Source organism: Citrus sinensis, chromosome 4 (assembly GCF_022201045.2).
Source record: "Citrus sinensis cultivar Valencia sweet orange chromosome 4, DVS_A1.0, whole genome shotgun sequence".
Lineage (NCBI taxonomy): Eukaryota > Viridiplantae > Streptophyta > Magnoliopsida > Sapindales > Rutaceae > Citrus > Citrus sinensis.
The window spans coordinates 8,829,657-8,846,167 of NC_068559.1; the positions used below are offsets into that span (position 1 = coordinate 8,829,657).

The 16,511-nt window shown below is 36.6% G+C and overlaps 4 protein-coding genes across 10 annotated transcripts; 2 read left to right on the forward strand and 2 right to left on the reverse strand.

Annotated features, from left to right (window-relative positions):
• The first annotated feature begins 2,469 nt into the window (after positions 1 to 2,469).
• Positions 2,470 to 3,788, forward strand: LOC112499021 (uncharacterized). Its single transcript, XM_025101565.2, has 2 exons — positions 2,470 to 3,285; positions 3,431 to 3,788. Exons 1-2 carry the CDS (start codon positions 2,722 to 2,724, stop codon positions 3,515 to 3,517), a joined length of 651 nt encoding a protein of 216 aa, XP_024957333.1. The 5' UTR covers positions 2,470 to 2,721; the 3' UTR covers positions 3,518 to 3,788.
• A 134-nt stretch (positions 3,789 to 3,922) lies between these two features.
• On the reverse strand, positions 3,923 to 6,422 carry LOC102624628 (F-box/FBD/LRR-repeat protein At5g56420-like). The gene is made up of 4 exons (XM_025100458.2): positions 6,253 to 6,422; positions 4,898 to 5,880; positions 4,551 to 4,694; positions 3,923 to 4,468 (listed from the first exon to the last, which is right to left on the reverse strand). The coding sequence occupies exons 2-4, from the start codon at positions 5,819 to 5,821 to the stop codon at positions 4,187 to 4,189; spliced, it is 1,350 nt and encodes a 449-aa protein (XP_024956226.1). The 5' UTR covers positions 5,822 to 5,880; positions 6,253 to 6,422; the 3' UTR covers positions 3,923 to 4,186.
• A 2,774-nt stretch (positions 6,423 to 9,196) lies between these two features.
• LOC107177828 (protein FAR1-RELATED SEQUENCE 5-like) lies at positions 9,197 to 11,815 on the forward strand. Its single transcript, XM_015532308.1, has one exon. The coding sequence runs from the start codon at positions 9,197 to 9,199 to the stop codon at positions 11,813 to 11,815; it is 2,619 nt and encodes an 872-aa protein (XP_015387794.1).
• A 333-nt stretch (positions 11,816 to 12,148) lies between these two features.
• Positions 12,149 to 16,044, reverse strand: LOC102618161 (uncharacterized). 7 transcript variants are annotated; one of them, XM_052440296.1, is made up of 9 exons: positions 15,070 to 16,039; positions 14,497 to 14,566; positions 14,144 to 14,367; positions 13,940 to 14,042; positions 13,700 to 13,792; positions 13,351 to 13,443; positions 13,102 to 13,239; positions 12,751 to 12,942; positions 12,154 to 12,624 (listed from the first exon to the last, which is right to left on the reverse strand). In XM_052440296.1, exons 2-9 carry the CDS (start codon positions 14,506 to 14,508, stop codon positions 12,418 to 12,420), a joined length of 1,062 nt encoding a protein of 353 aa, XP_052296256.1. In that variant the 5' UTR covers positions 14,509 to 14,566; positions 15,070 to 16,039; the 3' UTR covers positions 12,154 to 12,417. The 7 variants fall into 7 exon arrangements, with proteins under 7 accessions (XP_052296260.1, XP_052296257.1, XP_052296256.1 ...); XM_052440295.1 differs by having other exon boundaries at positions 12,156 to 12,624; positions 15,309 to 16,038; XM_006485147.4 differs by having other exon boundaries at positions 12,160 to 12,624; positions 13,958 to 14,042; positions 15,309 to 16,034.
• Positions 16,045 to 16,511: the final 467 nt, after the last annotated feature.

Genomic DNA, 16,511 nt, shown 5'->3' on the forward strand with positions numbered 1-16,511 from the left:
CATCTCCTTCTAATATTGTTTTTAAGACATTGATTCTTGTTTTCGAATATGGTAATTCTGTTGCGTTTATGAACTGTATGAGCTTTCAAATAAATTGCATATAGCTTTACTATCTTTTAATCTATACGTCAAGCAAACTTTTTATTGTTCACGACCTTTAATCTTCTTTTGAATTTAATAGTTAAATAATACTCTCAAGACCTGCATTTACATCAACTCCTCGAGGCACATAACCTGGTTTAGTAGGAAGGAAGAGACATCTCATCCACAGATTCTAGAGGTGCCTGGACTTGTCAATTGTCATTTCCCTCAGCAAATATTAAAAGGACACAATCCGAAATCATCACGGCTATACTCTCAAGTTTCCCTGGAAGGGCCATTTAAAATGCTTTAGGTGGACTTAACACATTTAAACAATCGCGATAACAATGGAGTTCGAGGGGGGGGGGGCGAGTTCCCCAAGGCTCTGCAAACGCTAAGCCTAAGGCGTAACCATCCGTCGTGATTCGATCTCCATGTTGCAGTGTGATATCGGCTTACCCGAAGGTTCTGTCCATCTGTAGTTTTAACAGGTTGTGTTTGCATCTGTAGTAACAGTCCGTCAATATCATCTCCGGTTACTTGTATTCATGACCTTTGTCACCGTGGCCCTTATTCAAAGTTGAGGTTTCAACCTGTATTAACCTTGATTTTCACCTCATTATTTTGGTGCATACCTTCGTTTTGCTATATATATTTCTACATTTTTCTAACTTGGGATTTTCTGCGCCGGAAACTGCCTCATTAACCATTCTTAATGCTAATTCATATGTTAACTTCATCGCAGGAGGTACAACAACTGTCCGACCATAATGAACTTCCAACTTTTTGTTAATCTTCATTCTCGATCGTGTCAGCTGCTATTTACATCCTCATTGATTGACATCCTTCTTACTTGGGATGGTTTATTAAGTGATTTCACTTTCCAAATGAGAGTTAATGAAGCATCTGTTATTTTTGCCATCGCTCGAGCAATTCACCGTCATATGCAGTAGGTTTATGTTTAATCTCGTTCTAGATGCTGCCATTTATCGTAGCAGTAAATACAGACGGCCCAAATTTAACAATGATCTCGGGAAAATTCTGTTAACCGCAGGTGTTTCCGACCATTGATAAAGGGTACCATCTACATATTATTGTGGTCAGTTGTTCCCACAGGAATAGGCATTTTGTTTATTTCGCTTAAAGTTATCATTTTCTTTTGCCTCCGGAATCTTGTACACGTTGGCACGATTTAAATTTGATAGAAGCACGTGTCACACGTGCTGTACCTTATAGTTACAAACGAAATCATCCCATATATTATTCCCCAAATGCCTGGTCGCGCGCGTTATTTTAATAATATTGATGCATTCCTGTTGATCAACGAACACAACGTGCCGGACACAAAATGTATACTAATAATATAATAACGATGATTGATGACATGATCTTTAATTTGATCACCGATGTTAATATCAGTTTATAACAAATAAAGTGACAAATCGGACTTTATAAAACCTAACTCCACGAAATTAGAAACGAAGTCCTCTATTGCATGGCCTGCAACATATGCAGACTTTAATGCCTAATGACGAGTACGCAGGACTTTAACCGCTCCTCGTCGCCCACCATAAGTAGACTACAACCATTGCTCTGGCAATAAGATTGCCTACGATGATCACAAGGAATAAAGCTGCTAAATGCAATGACCCAACGCGGTAAGTTCTTGTCCGCTCTTCAACATACTCACGAATACTACGCCATTCCGTGGCATCCGGAATCCACCATTCAAAATACTTGCATGCATCGCAGCAAAATAACAACCTTTGTGGATTGTTTGAAGACTCTGATATCCGAATGACTGCGCGACGTTGTTGGGGACAGTCGCAATAACGGTTTCTTAGGTGAATCCAGCTGCTGCCGCTCCTACGATTGTAGTTATAGTTGTTCTTGTCATTGTTACTTCCTCGATGTGCCATGTATTGTTAGCTTTGACAGTGAGAATTCCTTATGTTTTTCGTGGCTTGCTCCTTATAGGCTGTTTATATAGGAAATGCAGTAAGGCATGTGATACACCTATTTCGGGCAACGGTAAAACTAACGGTTACTTTCCATGATTTTGAATTTGAATTAATCATTGTTTCAATTGTTTGAAGTCAAGGGAGGCCAAGTTACCGAAAGCGGGTAATGACTAAATTGCCCTCCCGTGAATAAGGGCATAGATTCAGTGATTTCACTCGTATATGTTGCTGGCACGCATGGGTGATGGGCCATCAATTTTCTCCCGCAAGAAACTTTATTACATTTAATGCTTGGAAGATTTGCTCTACTATGATGATTATGAAGTGATGTCTGATATATAGTCTTACTCGGGTGAATAAAACGTGTTCGTTAAGATATATCCATAACACATTTAATGCAATTTCAATGCGATATGATGCCGTCCGTATAGCGGGATATGCTGAACCCTATATCCAAAGTCTGAACTGTCTCCAACTATGTGAATGAGGTGATTGATGTTGCAGGGTTTAAATCTGGTATGGTGTGGGATGAAGATAATTATTGAGGCCTACAGTTATACTGTTGGAACGTGTTTATACAGCAAGTTCTCTGTAATTTAGATATCATCGGAGCCCCACCAGTATAGTCACTTCATTCATTGCAAAAAAAAAAAAAAAAAAACTGCATAGTCCTTAAACAATGGCAGCTGCTACAGAACCAAATCCTCCTCCTTTCACGTTTGTCCTTGAATACATGGGTTCAGCTATGGTCATCAAAACAGTAAGGCCGGCGAGTTATAGTATACTCCGACTTTGCAACATTGCGGCCTTGGTGTTACAGCAGAAAGATTCTCCTGTCGTCCACAATTTCCAACCCAAAGCTGTACTCCCGTGGGCCGGTCGGGCAATCAATGTGAACTCAGACGAGGTGTTGCATAAGATACTACAAGTATGTATGCGCAAAGACCAATTCATTCTCCATGTTGCAGTTATGTTTGGTGAACAGCCGGCATTTGGGTGCCCGGAACGAAACGTTCAAGGGCCGTTGTTTGCCTCCCCTAATCCGAGTATTGTGGCCAACAAGCCGACTGTCGTCCACGAGGAAGGAAAAACAGCGGCAGAACTACCAGAAGCAGACACGACAGTACAGCGCTCTAAGCGTAAGTATAGGTGCAGGGTTTGCAAGGCCGATGGACATGGAAAGCGTACGTGCAAGCTGGTACAACCAACAGCTTTGGTAGGCCCGTTCACCAAAAATTTTGTGGTAAGTGTTTTAATCTGCACGAAAATATTGGTTTCGCTGACTTAAGAAAATTATTTATTTATCATTTGTAGCATTTACTATATGTTTCATTGTCAATATGTTGGTACGCTTTTAATGTTACCATGACTTTCTTGTTATGCCGTAGGGGGGACACAAGCAAATATCTTTCGAGGATATTGACCCACCGCCGCCAGAGCATCCAGTGCCCGGAACGACCGTGATACACGGGTGACACAAGGGATGTAAATGTGCTTCATGAAAATGAAGCTTTGTCTTTATGGTTATCCCGTAGCGACTATATTAATTATGATGTGGTTGTAATGAACATTAAGAATTTGATCACTGTCGTTTGTTTCACAACTTTTGCAACATCGGGGTTATGTCTAAAACGATGTCCAATGTAAAAAATCCAATGGCAATACCCTGTATGTTCTTTTGGATATTTAAGAAATGTTGGCCTATTCCGAGTAGTAATTTGTAAATGTTCTATTAATTTCCTGGCAGTGAGGGTTTCCTTCACAATAAGGGGACACATGAGTGTTACGCAAATAACTATTAAATAGCCAGTGTTTGAATACACTAAGGATGATCAACAAAACCACATTCGTACAGGGACGTCGTGGGTGATACTGGCCAATATTTACAACTATTCCGAAAATTAAAATATTCCATCACGTTGCACGTAATACACAAAAGTTGCGACACATAAAATAATTAAAATGTTCAAGTGTAAGAGCGGAACACAAAACAACTACATGGAGCCATATATGGTCCATCCAAAATGACAAAAATATCATCTACCAAGAACATAGTTTGTGGGTTTCTTCAACAAACAAGCGACAAGCAAAAGTTGCATTTTCAGTTGAGTAACTTCCACCACATAAATAACAAACAATACCGTTCAAACAATGAAAATATCGCATCTCGCAGACCCTCGATGTAATTGTGATACTGTTCGGAGGAGGTGATTAACTTTTTTATTCGTCACCGTGCGCTTACACCTAATTATCATCGTTTGCAAAACCAAACAGTGCTTCATGAAGAACTCGAGCAGTTTCACATCATCTTCTACATCCTCAACTCCTTGAATTTCAATTTCTTTGACATGTTGAGCTAAACACTGGGGCACGCATCCATTTTCCATCCACCCAAATTTGGGGTCGCGGGCATCAACCCAACATTCCTGTTCAGAGATTACATTAATAATATAACTGTCCAGAAATTGGGATAAGAAATAAAACAGATTATTGAGGCACTGGTCTGACCTTAACTAACACAAATTGTTCCAACAGTGGAGCTGAGGTCAGGATTAAAGGAAGAGCTCTCCATCCAGTTTCGCCAATGTGGACTTCAAAATGGGTCAGCTGAGGAACCGAGGGTAAGACACTAAGGTTTGCACGTTCAAGTGCCTACGAAAATTAAAAACAAAACCATAAATATTGATCATATCAAAAGGGACAAATTTTCAATCGCAAAAAAAGGGGATGCGACAAATTTGTTTCCCCTAACAGTAGACAAGAAAACGGATGCGCATGTGATGAGCATGGAAATAAACAGTGAGATTACTAAGATTGCATGGGACAACCACAACTAAAAAATGTTAGTACCGTACCAGTATGACGCCAGATGATAATGTCAAATTCTTGCAGTTAAGAACAGCATTGACAAGCTGCACAGCTTCCCAAGGATTTAGTACTGACCAATCCGGGAAAAAAATTCCCACATTCACCGTCTGGAGAAATTGGAGGTCATGCACCTCATACGATACCATCAAGTCATCAACTACATGGAGTATTTGAATAAGTGGAGCCATAATAATACATTTGTGTTCACAATTATTGAAAGCAAAGTTATAGTCGTCAACTAGTACGGTCCAATAAAACCTCTTCAGCGTAGACGATGAAATTATGAAGTTTGTTGCTGGGCCATCATACTTTAAATAAACTTTAAGCCACATTTCTTCAATCGAAGGGCAACTGGCGAACAGCTTCTCGGTCAATTGATTTTCAGGATATTGTAGTGACACACGTAGGAACTTAACATTTGGAAAACATATTCCAGAACCAGGAACGGCGATGTCAAAATCAGAATCTAGTTTCAGGACCTGCAGCGATCTGCAGCTGTAAATACTCTCGGGTAACTCCAGCCGCTGTTGATTTTCAAGGTTCAGCTCCAGCTCACGAACATCACGCATGACAGCTGAAGAAACCCATTCTTTCAACCTGCCGGACCCACTAACTCTATAGGAATGGAGAGTAAACTTTTGTACATTAGAGGGTGCGGTTCGAAGAAAAACGGAAATAACAAACATCTCAAACATTTCCATGGTAGCATCAGTGAAATCACCCTGCCTGATGCATACTGTCGCATCGAACAGCAGAGTATGAAGTGAAGTCCATACATGCCTCCATCTTGAAGATAAAATGCTAGTAGCGACGGCATTATCTGTTGGTAGAAACGACAAAATCTTGCAAAGGACTGAATCCGGCAAAGAACTGATCCTATCATGGACAAGCTTAAGGGCCACTGATTTCATACTCTGCCCTCCGGAATCAATAAGGTTGCGCGCTTTCTTTATAATAGCCGATGACCAACCTATCAAATCCAGCAACCAACAGACTAATAATGGCGTTTGATACACGAAAAAAATCAAATGGTCATATAGTTTGACCATAATGGACCACGAATGAAGAACAAAACTACGAATTCGGTCAACAGGTGTTTCCAACAGGGGAAGTCAAGTTTATACAGCAACAACACATCATACATAATAATCTTATATCGAAGGGAGTAAAGCTAAAAAAAAATTAACAAAGTGAAATGTGATCCACATACATAATGTCTAACTGGTTAAAAAAAGTAAGGTGACTGATTTACTCCGCAAGAGTACATCATAATCCAAAAAAATTAAAATTTATGGAATATAAACAAATAATGCAATCGGGTCCTAGAAGAAAAAATACTGACCATGAAATTTTGTCGGCACCGGCGACTACGCCCCGATCACCTACAGAGGCCAAACGCGTTTGAAGCAGCTCCGGGCCTAGGTTTTTCAGCTCTCACAATTGAGAGGCAGCGATAGAGAGATGCCGAAATGTGGACAGACCTCATTTATTAGGTTCGGCCAAAACAGGAGGAAGTAGTTAATGTTGGAGTTAAATTTTGAAACAAAACCATTAAGTACGGTTCCACCGTGTGGACACATATGAGCATGCGATTTGATATGAGTTATGGGGAATGCAATGGCTACAACGGATTAAGAGAAATAACGGTGCAATAATTCAATCCGGTTCAATGAATTCTTCGGCAATATCGAAGGGATTTAAAGTATTAAAAAGTGGTCAAAATGGGGAAGGTAACACATTAACGGAGCCAATTGGGATACTAACCATTGATGGGGCGCGTTCGGAACAACATTTCGTAATTTTAAAGTATATTTAATAGGGTCCGCCTAACATACGTTGACTGTCAGTTACGGTAACCCTGTAAAATTTCATCTACCTCCCTATGCTCTATATTATTTATATTTTATTCATGAATATTATATATTTTGAAATGTTATAAATTTGTTTAACCCCTTATTTTAAATTTTATTTTATTAAAACCAAATAGTATGAATTCGCCCCCATAATTTTATATAATATCAAAATTTCCTCCATTTAATAATTAAATATAAATATTGTTAAATGACAAAATATAATAGCCACAAGAATAGTTTTTTAATATATTATTGTTATTATTAATAACGATAATAAAAAATATTATAATTAAATAATCTATTAAAAAATATTAATACAAAGATTTATTAAAAGTTTATTAATGATTAATAATAGAAGTTAATGATAATTAACATTTTTTTGATTATAATAAAATGGAATAAACACTGAGTATATATTTATGTAGGTTGATTTCATAAATATCTATTCCCGAAAAATTTCAAGTACTTTCAGGATTTTTTGTTACTTTGATAAATAATGGTTTCGAAGGCATCTCATTATAAAACGGGCATTTTAAAGTGCTTTTTGGTAAGTTGTTACACCTTCGAGGATTTACACACATTTTTCTTGCTTCAATTATTTAAATGCTAAAATAGTTTTATTGGGTCAAGCTTAAAATTTTGACAAAAACTGTCATTCATTGGTCTCTTCAAATCCGATAACGAGTATTTAAAGTCGAAGGTAGCATTAGCAATACATTTACTATTACTTACATAATCATTATTTAAACTTATTATTAAGTTATTATTATTTTTATTATTATTAGTTACAATTTATAATACTTATTATTCTTGTTATTACTAATAACAATATATATATTTAAAAAATATTTTTGATTATAATAAAATTATAATTATATATATAAAATATTAAAATAAATATTTTATACTTAAACAAAATATTTATTTTGAGAATTTTAAATTATGGGGCCGAATTCATACTCTATGGATTATGAGGCAAGTTTATAATGGGGCAAAAAAATGTATTCGTTAAGTGTACATATTCATAAATAATTGAATGTACTAAATATGTCAACGTTAAAATATCCGGGAATATTTAAGTTTTTTTAAATATTAATAATAACTGAATTACAATTATTGTGATATTGTAATGGTGGATATGATCAAAGATGGTAATAGATTATTGTTAATACTACAATAATGTAATAATCCAAATTCACTAAGTTGTTAATTACTTTGTTAATTCATGAATCATAATAAGCAATACGGTAAACTGTCGTTTGTTAAAGATTTAAAAATTCTTAGTAATAATGATAGTAATTGTCCGGTAAATATAGAAAGTGAAAACATTACCAATAATTGTAATAGTAAAGTATTCCAAATAACAATTGTAACTCCACACAATGCGTACTATGAGTTATTTGTAGCAGTAATAAAAGACGGTTGAACAATTTATTTGGGCAAGTATGTAATTCTTTCATCCCATGAACGATGAAGACATGCGGGACATTTAAATGTTACTACTGAATTAGGAAAATATTAAGGTCCAAATAAAGTAAGCTTTAACAGTTGCGAGGTTAAAAAAGATATGGTAAACTAAATAAATCCATTTGAAGACAATGCAAAACGGTGAAATAAAATATTAATTTCTTTGCTTATGACCACAACATGATAAATTGTCCGTACAATACCAACACTAAATGAGAAATTAACTTAATTTATCAAATACATGTTATTGAAACTTCAACGTTCACGATCACGATATACAAAACCGTTTAAATATTGGGAATATAATAACCTACAAGTGCATAACTATAATATTTAATAAGTTAGATTTGGAAAATGTGATAAAAAGCTAGGATCTGAATAACGATATTTTAAAGCACACCACAATTAAGAAGTACATGCAGTGTATTTTTGTAGGACAGTCGGGGAATAAATTCCCACTTGCCGACATTAACACAATACGATAATGCGTCCGATATTTATGAGGAATAAAATTTCCATAGGTGTAACGTACAAATTATAATAACATAAGATTTGCCTTGTAATCTCCATGCCCAGGAGATATAATTAGAGTAACGATTGTGAGGGCAGTGGTATTAAAAAATACAACAAACTGTCAAAATGGCCTGCCGCAAACTGAAGTGTAGTTAGCAAAGAACATCTAACGGAAATTACGGAATGGGCTGAGCCAAGCTGGCTGGAAAGAGAGTTAGAATCATAAAAAAAAGTTACTTAGTTCAGCATCTTCATAGGTGAAATGGCGGGAAAATAGTAATAAGAAGGCGTGCACAGCAAAAATGGCAAATTCAACGAACCTTCGTATAACACCCTGTAGCCTGTGGGAGAGGCCCAAGAAGCAACACTGCAGATTGTATGACCAGGTTCACAGCAATATTGTTGACAAAGAAAAGCAATCCTCTGCGAAATTTTGAACGCAAATACAGGAAAATGAAAAATTCAAATGAAGAACAGGAAGATAGAGATGATTTGGAATATCCTGTAATAACAGAAGCCGACATTGATGGATGGTGGAATGTGTCCTCAAACGACGAAGGGGAAGCCCACAACGATGATTCTGGAAGCATTGAACTACAAGCGGCCATCAACAATGAGATGGGAACCAACCAGAACCAGACTGATCGGCAACAATGCACGGAGAGGGACGAAAATGATGGGCTTGCCATGCCAACTATGTTAGGCAGGGAATTCGGGAGTGAAGAACAAGCTGAGACATGTTATCGACAATATGCAAGAAAAGCAGGATTTGGGGTTCGGAGAGACAATATCCGAAGAAATGTTAATGGCAATATCACAGGGCGAACATGGGTGTGTAGCAGAGAGGGATTCAGGGCTGCAAAATACCTTCAGAAAAGAAGCAGACAAAGAGAACCAAGGCCACTTACACGGAGTGGTTGCCAGGCACAATTCCGTATTATATTGAATTCGGAAACAAAGCGATGGTCATGTAATTATTTTCATGCTGTGCATAACCACAACTTGACCCCGCCACAGCTTGTGCACCACATAAGGTCCCACAGAACAGTAACGGACCCAGACTTGGTTATGGCTGCGTCATTGCAGAGGGTAGGAGTTACGCCATCGCAAATACACGAGTTCATGGTAGACAGATCGGGGGGTTACAACAGAGTTGGTTACAACAGGGTTGATGTTCAAAACAAGCTCGCTTCAAACAGAAGGCGACAATTGAAAGAATCAGATGCAGAAACTTGCTTATCCTATCTAGAAGGTAAGAAAAGCTCTGATCCTTCATTCTTTTATGATATCACAGTGACGAGTTCAAATCGCCTTGGGGACTTGTTTTGGTGTGATGGCGGAAGTTGTGCAGATTATGCATTGTTTGGTGATGTTATAGCGTTTGATGCGACATATAAGACGAATGCTTATCGGAAACCTTTTGTGGTAATATTGGGGATTAACCACCATCGAAGATCAATAGTATTCGGATTTGCATTGTTGTCGGATGAGACAGAGCACACATACACGTGGTTGTTAGAGACATTTTTGACAGCTATGAATAATAAGCAACCAAAGGCAGTAATAACAGATGGTGACAAAGCAATGCGAAATGCAATAACAAAGGCTTTTCCGCAAGCATCACACAGGCTTTGTTGCTGGCATTTAGCTCGAAATGCTCAAACGAATGTTACCAGCACAGAATTTACCAAGGATTTTCGTCGGTGCATGCTTAATGCATATAGCGAAGAGGAGTTTGAGACGAAATGGAAATTAATGGTCGAAAAGCATCAAGTTGGACACTTTGAGTGGGTTCGGAAGATGTACGATGAGAGGCATATGTGGGCTGAGGCTTATTTGCGAGGAAAATTCTTTGGTGGTATGAGGAGTACGCAAAGGTCTGAAGGAATGAATGCGTTTCTTAATCATTATGTAAATAGAAGGTTGCGATTGATTGATTTTGTGAAACAGATGGACAGACTTATGGATCGACAGCGGGAAGGTGAGGGGAAGGATAACTTTGATAGTTGTGAAGGAAGTCCTGTTCTAATAACACACTTAAAGATGTACGAGCAGCAAGCAGCGGAGACGTACACCAGAGCGATGTTCAGACTGGTACGAGATGAACTTGAGAAGGAAGGGTTGTTAACGGCAGTAATAGGTGGCCGAGACGTCATGTCAACTACTTACTTTGTAAGACATTTTGGCGTTTCTGGAAATGAGGTTAAAGTGGTGATAACAAAGCCAACAAACACCGTGTGTTGCTGCTGCAAGCTCTTTGAAACAATTGGAATTCTGTGCTCCCACACATTTGTTGTGTTGAAGGCTGAAAATATAACAGAAATCCCCGGGTCGATGATATTGTCTCGATGGACCAAAGATGCAAAGATAATGGATCACGGTTCACTCGAAACATGTTCAACTATTTCTCATTACATGACAGAGGAGGCTCGAGTAGGTCTTATATTTTCGTCATGCCGAAATTTGCTCAGATATGCGGCATCAAGTATTGGTGCATATAACGTGGCAATTAATGATATCCATAACCTGACATTGAGGTTGGAAGCAATGTGCCAGAAAGATAAATCGGTTGCGCAGCCTGTTCGAAGAACTGACAATGTGGTGCAAGATCCAGATATTGTCCTAACAAAGGGTTCATTGAAGAGACCAAAGTTGGCACAGCAGCAACAACGAAAATGCAGCAGATGTGGTGTTCCAGGACATAATGTAAGAAAGTGCAAGCATAATACTCGACAAAACCAACCGCTCGAGGACTCTTGTAGCCAGTACAACGACATTTTTTCTCGAGCAAATGTCTTAAGGCAACATGGCCTTGACAGAACACTCTCATCACACGTGCCAAGCCAGCACCCTCACAGCAGAGCCACCAAAATGTCCATGCCATATCCAAATACACATCGCGGTGTTCCATTGGGGCCCTTATCGGATTCGTGGTTAGAGCACATTCCCACCACTACAGACAGTGACACAAGCATTCCTACGCTAAACACAAGCACCTCAACTGGACGGTTCGACTCCATCGCTACCTCCTCATGTGCCCCAACCAACTATGGTGACATTCGGAAACGTTGACTGTATTTTCAGTAAAAGAAAAATCAACCATAGGTGTTGCGTTTACATAGCATGTCAGTTAGTATACGCAAGTTGTTCCATGATGCAAACTTATAATGAAAAAATTCTTATGAAAGGAAATCGTGTTCCTGCAAATTAAGCGTGCAATTTTTCAGGAGTACATGTACATTAATTCCATTAATCTACATGTACGGATTCGTTAAATAAATTCATACAATAAAACGGTTGTGGAGCTCATTTGTTACAGAGTTATAAAAGGTAACAATGGTTGTGCACACAAGCGTGCTTCCATATATATCCAACAATCCCTACTCATGCAAGCTTGATTATTTGGTTGAAATGGAAGCCTCTAAGGATATTAATATATATCATACCGATACATACTAGTAAAATCATACAGAAAGCTTTCATTGCCATTATCTACATTGGGGGTTAATACGTAATGCATGTGCCTAAACACCACCACAACAAGAAAGTTGGATTTTAGAACAAACTGATAAAGTGAACAGAAGGGTCCCAATAACAATTCAATATTTCCATTTGCTTAAAAAATGGGACATTACATACACATTTTGTCCAACATAACTTCAAAGCAAACACAACTAATGCCGGGGACCATGGCCCATTTGTCTGGACCTTCGAAGCTGCCGTAATCTTCTTTTGTCAATGGCTTTGCAGAATGATTGTTCGGCAACATCAATTCGCCTTTGATGAATCTCTGAACTAGATGCGATATTATCCTTCAGGAAGTTAAAACTGCATGTGATAAGTTTGATAACAATTCGTACCCTTTCAGCATCCGAATGGAACTGCAGACCAACACAATGTATACACAGCCTTATTAGAAAGCTATGGCCGAGTTTGAATGGCAAATGAAAAATTAGTGTCAGTAATTACATACATGTCTTGTCATGTGTAACATTAAATAACCGAACCTGGCACAAACTATTAAGGCTTGACAACATATTATGCCTATCCATCATGAGCATTATATACAATGCACAATCATATTCATTCCGGATGGTAGGCTCTCGGCTACAAAATTCAATCGGAAAATCTCGCAACTTTATACTATTACAATCAACATTAGAGCCGCCATGGTCGAGCGTCGTGTCTATTGACGTTAGCTGTAAAATAACAGTAAATAGGCAAATTAATTTAAAGAAAACCACAACGATGCAACCTCGGCCACTAAACACATTAAACAAAACATTTCAGTGCACTCTTGTTGTCTTTAAAATAGACTTAAAAGTCATTTGATGATCTACTTAACAAAGAACACTTACCACGCGTTTACATAGTGCAATGTTATAATCCATAGACATTGCACTTGGAAGCGGGTCCCAAATCTCTACTCTCTTTTCAGAAGTTACTAAAACCAACATGTACCAGCGTGCATGTCCACAGTACACAGGGACAAAAATCTACAAGGCATTATGCATGTATGGTGAAATATTTTAAAACAGAAAAAAACTTCATGACCAATGTTTATTTAAACAAAATATGTATATAAACTTGTATATGCTTTCACTCACTTTTTCACAATAACTAATATTTGCAAACAAATCAGCGCGTATAAACCTTCCAACGGCAAGACTTATGTCTCTAAACTCGCCACCAACATGTTCCTGCAATAGTTTAATTTGATGGTTGTTTATGTCATCACATGGCAACCGAAACTTGTATCTAGTACATACACTGACCATACAACATATTTAACAAAACCAAGTTTCCTCTCTACTTCTGACTAAAATGCAAAAGGACAATTTCAATACAAACATTTGCATTTAAACAAATACACTCTGCTACTGCACATACCAAATTATATTTTAAGTTATTTTGCACAAAAATTATCAACGTCATATTGTCAAAAATTTTTCTTACAGTGTTATAAGCAGGCATAAAAAGGCTAAATTTTCTTTCTCCAACTTTTATGGTCCCTTGGACGGATAACATTTCAGCTACAGCGGACACCACCTGCAAAATAATTGTTTCAGACTTTTGGACACCACAGATGAACTTCATTTTTTACATAACAATTAAAACAATACAATATGCCTCTATATTTCAAGTGGCAAAACTTCCTATATATAATATGAACGTCAAAATTATCACAACTATTACCAGATGATACGATTGTACCTTCAAATTGATTATACTTCTGGGAGACATAGACATGATATCATTTCTAGTAATCTCATTGAAGTTTGTTCGGAAAACTATCTCGCTGGAACACAAATACAATCATTTATGAAGTTGATGTTAATACATCCACTGAACTTATTATAAAAAACTAGTCAACACAATATGTATTTCATTTTATCTTACCCTTCATTAAGAGTTTCATCCATGCAGAAGTTAATCAATCTCTCCTCTTGAACACCAAACGGCCTTGGGGTAACAAACGGTCCAACCCTATACCGTCCTCTTTCAAGACATATTTTATAAAATGGCAACTCTCGATTGACAATGTCACCACACTCTCGGTCACAACTTGTCACGGTCGGCAACCTTTTACTTGGTTTACAATGCTTCTTCCCTCGCATCGAATCCTACAACAATTCTTCCACAAAATCATTGCAAATTCATTCAACCAAAACATATAAAAAATTTTATATTAGTGCAAAACAGATAAAACAAGTTACTTAATCAAAACTAAACTTTTCTTAGTAACAAATCACCTTTTTCTCCATGTTACTGTGCACGTTTTCAATACCAATGATCGCTTGCGATGGGATCCTCCCTATGTTCCTATAAAGCAGTTACATGATGAGTTTAATTTACCACTCTCACCTCCTTTGATTTTAACAAATTAAATTACACTCTACATGTCAACATTTACGTAACAATATAAGAGTGTACAAATACAATCCATTATAACATACACTAATGGTACCGCCTAAAATTTTAAACCTTCATGAACAGTTACTCATGAACAATGAACATTTCAAGGATATTTAATTGTATACATGGTATACGATCTGCTGTTTTTTCCCAATTTGACCCTTGTTTTTTAATGAATGCAGGGCTTGTGCAAAAATTTCATGAATGCACCTCATAATATTTGTAAAAAATCAATTCGTGTTTATAACAGGTGTAGTCCAGTGTTATAACTAAATTGAAATTTGTAACTCCAATATCTTTACTATAAAATTCGTCGCCGGAAGAGAATACAATTAATCAAGCTTTCTATACATGCAGTTCATGTTTCACCATATGAATTAGCCATTTTACGGTCAGAAATAAATGTTTACCTGCACGGTTTATTGAAACCTAAATTCAGGATTACTCTTCATTTTCTTCTCCAACAAATAACTAAGCCTCCCGTTTCTTGAATCAATTGCTCAGAACATTTCTGGACAAACATTTACTCTTTCTTACCATTCTTCCCTTCTCTCTTTCTAACACACAAACGTAACCCCCAGACATACGGAACGCTAATAACCCATTTTAAATCTTTCGAACAAATTATCGATTTGTTGTAAGGACTTACCTACTGCGTCCGATTGAATGCATCATCACCAGATCAAACACACATCTTTGTAGTAACAAAAGTTTTTAACTCAGATGTGCCTAATTCCTAAAGTTTCAGCTCCAACCACCGTGTGCTGCAATTGCCGGCCACAAAATTTTTGTTTGCCTTCATATTAGCTGACGTCGTTTCGAACTAATTTGGCCGAATACCACTACGATTCCATCGGAAATTGAAGGGTTTTATCGACATTTTTTCTCTGTAAATTATTTCAGCAATTTATCGGTGCTGGAAGGGTTTTGTATGATGGCCAGTCAAAGCTAATGAAATAAGAACTTTAATCAATATCTGGATCTTTATTAATTGATTAATAAAGCCAGCCACAGTGCCTTGGAGCAATCGGGAGCAACCGGTTGCTCTACTTTTCCTTTACATTTTTTTTAGCCGTTAGATTTTCTCTCAATCATCGAACGGTGGTTTTAAAAGAAGACAAAAAGCGTGGTACCATACCACAGTGGTATGGTAGGCGGGTCCCATTATTCTTCATTCTTCATCATTATCAATTCACCTTCCAATTTCGTTCATAGTTCATATCTTCATTCTTCATCCACCCTGCTTCCAATTTCGCGGCAATCTATACATTTTTCTACTGTTATGTTACTATACTTTTAGAACTTGCATAAATTATTTATTTTTTTCATAGATTTTATTGATTTATTTTACATATTATTTTAATTTATTATTTTAAATGTTTGATTGACTTTTTTTTTAATTAGTTTTGTGATTTATTAGTTTGAATTGATTTATTATTGTTATTTTTTCACTAATAATATTTTTTAAAAAATGGAAAAGATTAACACAATTGAATTGTTTAATTTATTTAAGCATGCTAATTAAGCTTGTAATTATTAATTAATTTATTAATTCTTATATAGTTTCATGTTATAGTTTCAAACTAATTGATTTATTTTACGTATTATTTTAATTTATTATTTTGAATGTTTGATTGGCTTTTTTTAATTAATTTTGTGATTTATTAGTTTGAGTTGATTTATTATTGTTATTTTTTCACTAATAACATTTTTTTAAAATGGAAAAGATGAACAAAATTAAATTGTTTAATTTATTTAAGCATGCTAATTAAGCTTGTAATTATTAATTAATTTATTAATTCTTATGCAGTTTCATGTTATAGTTTCAAACTAATTGATTTATTTTACATAT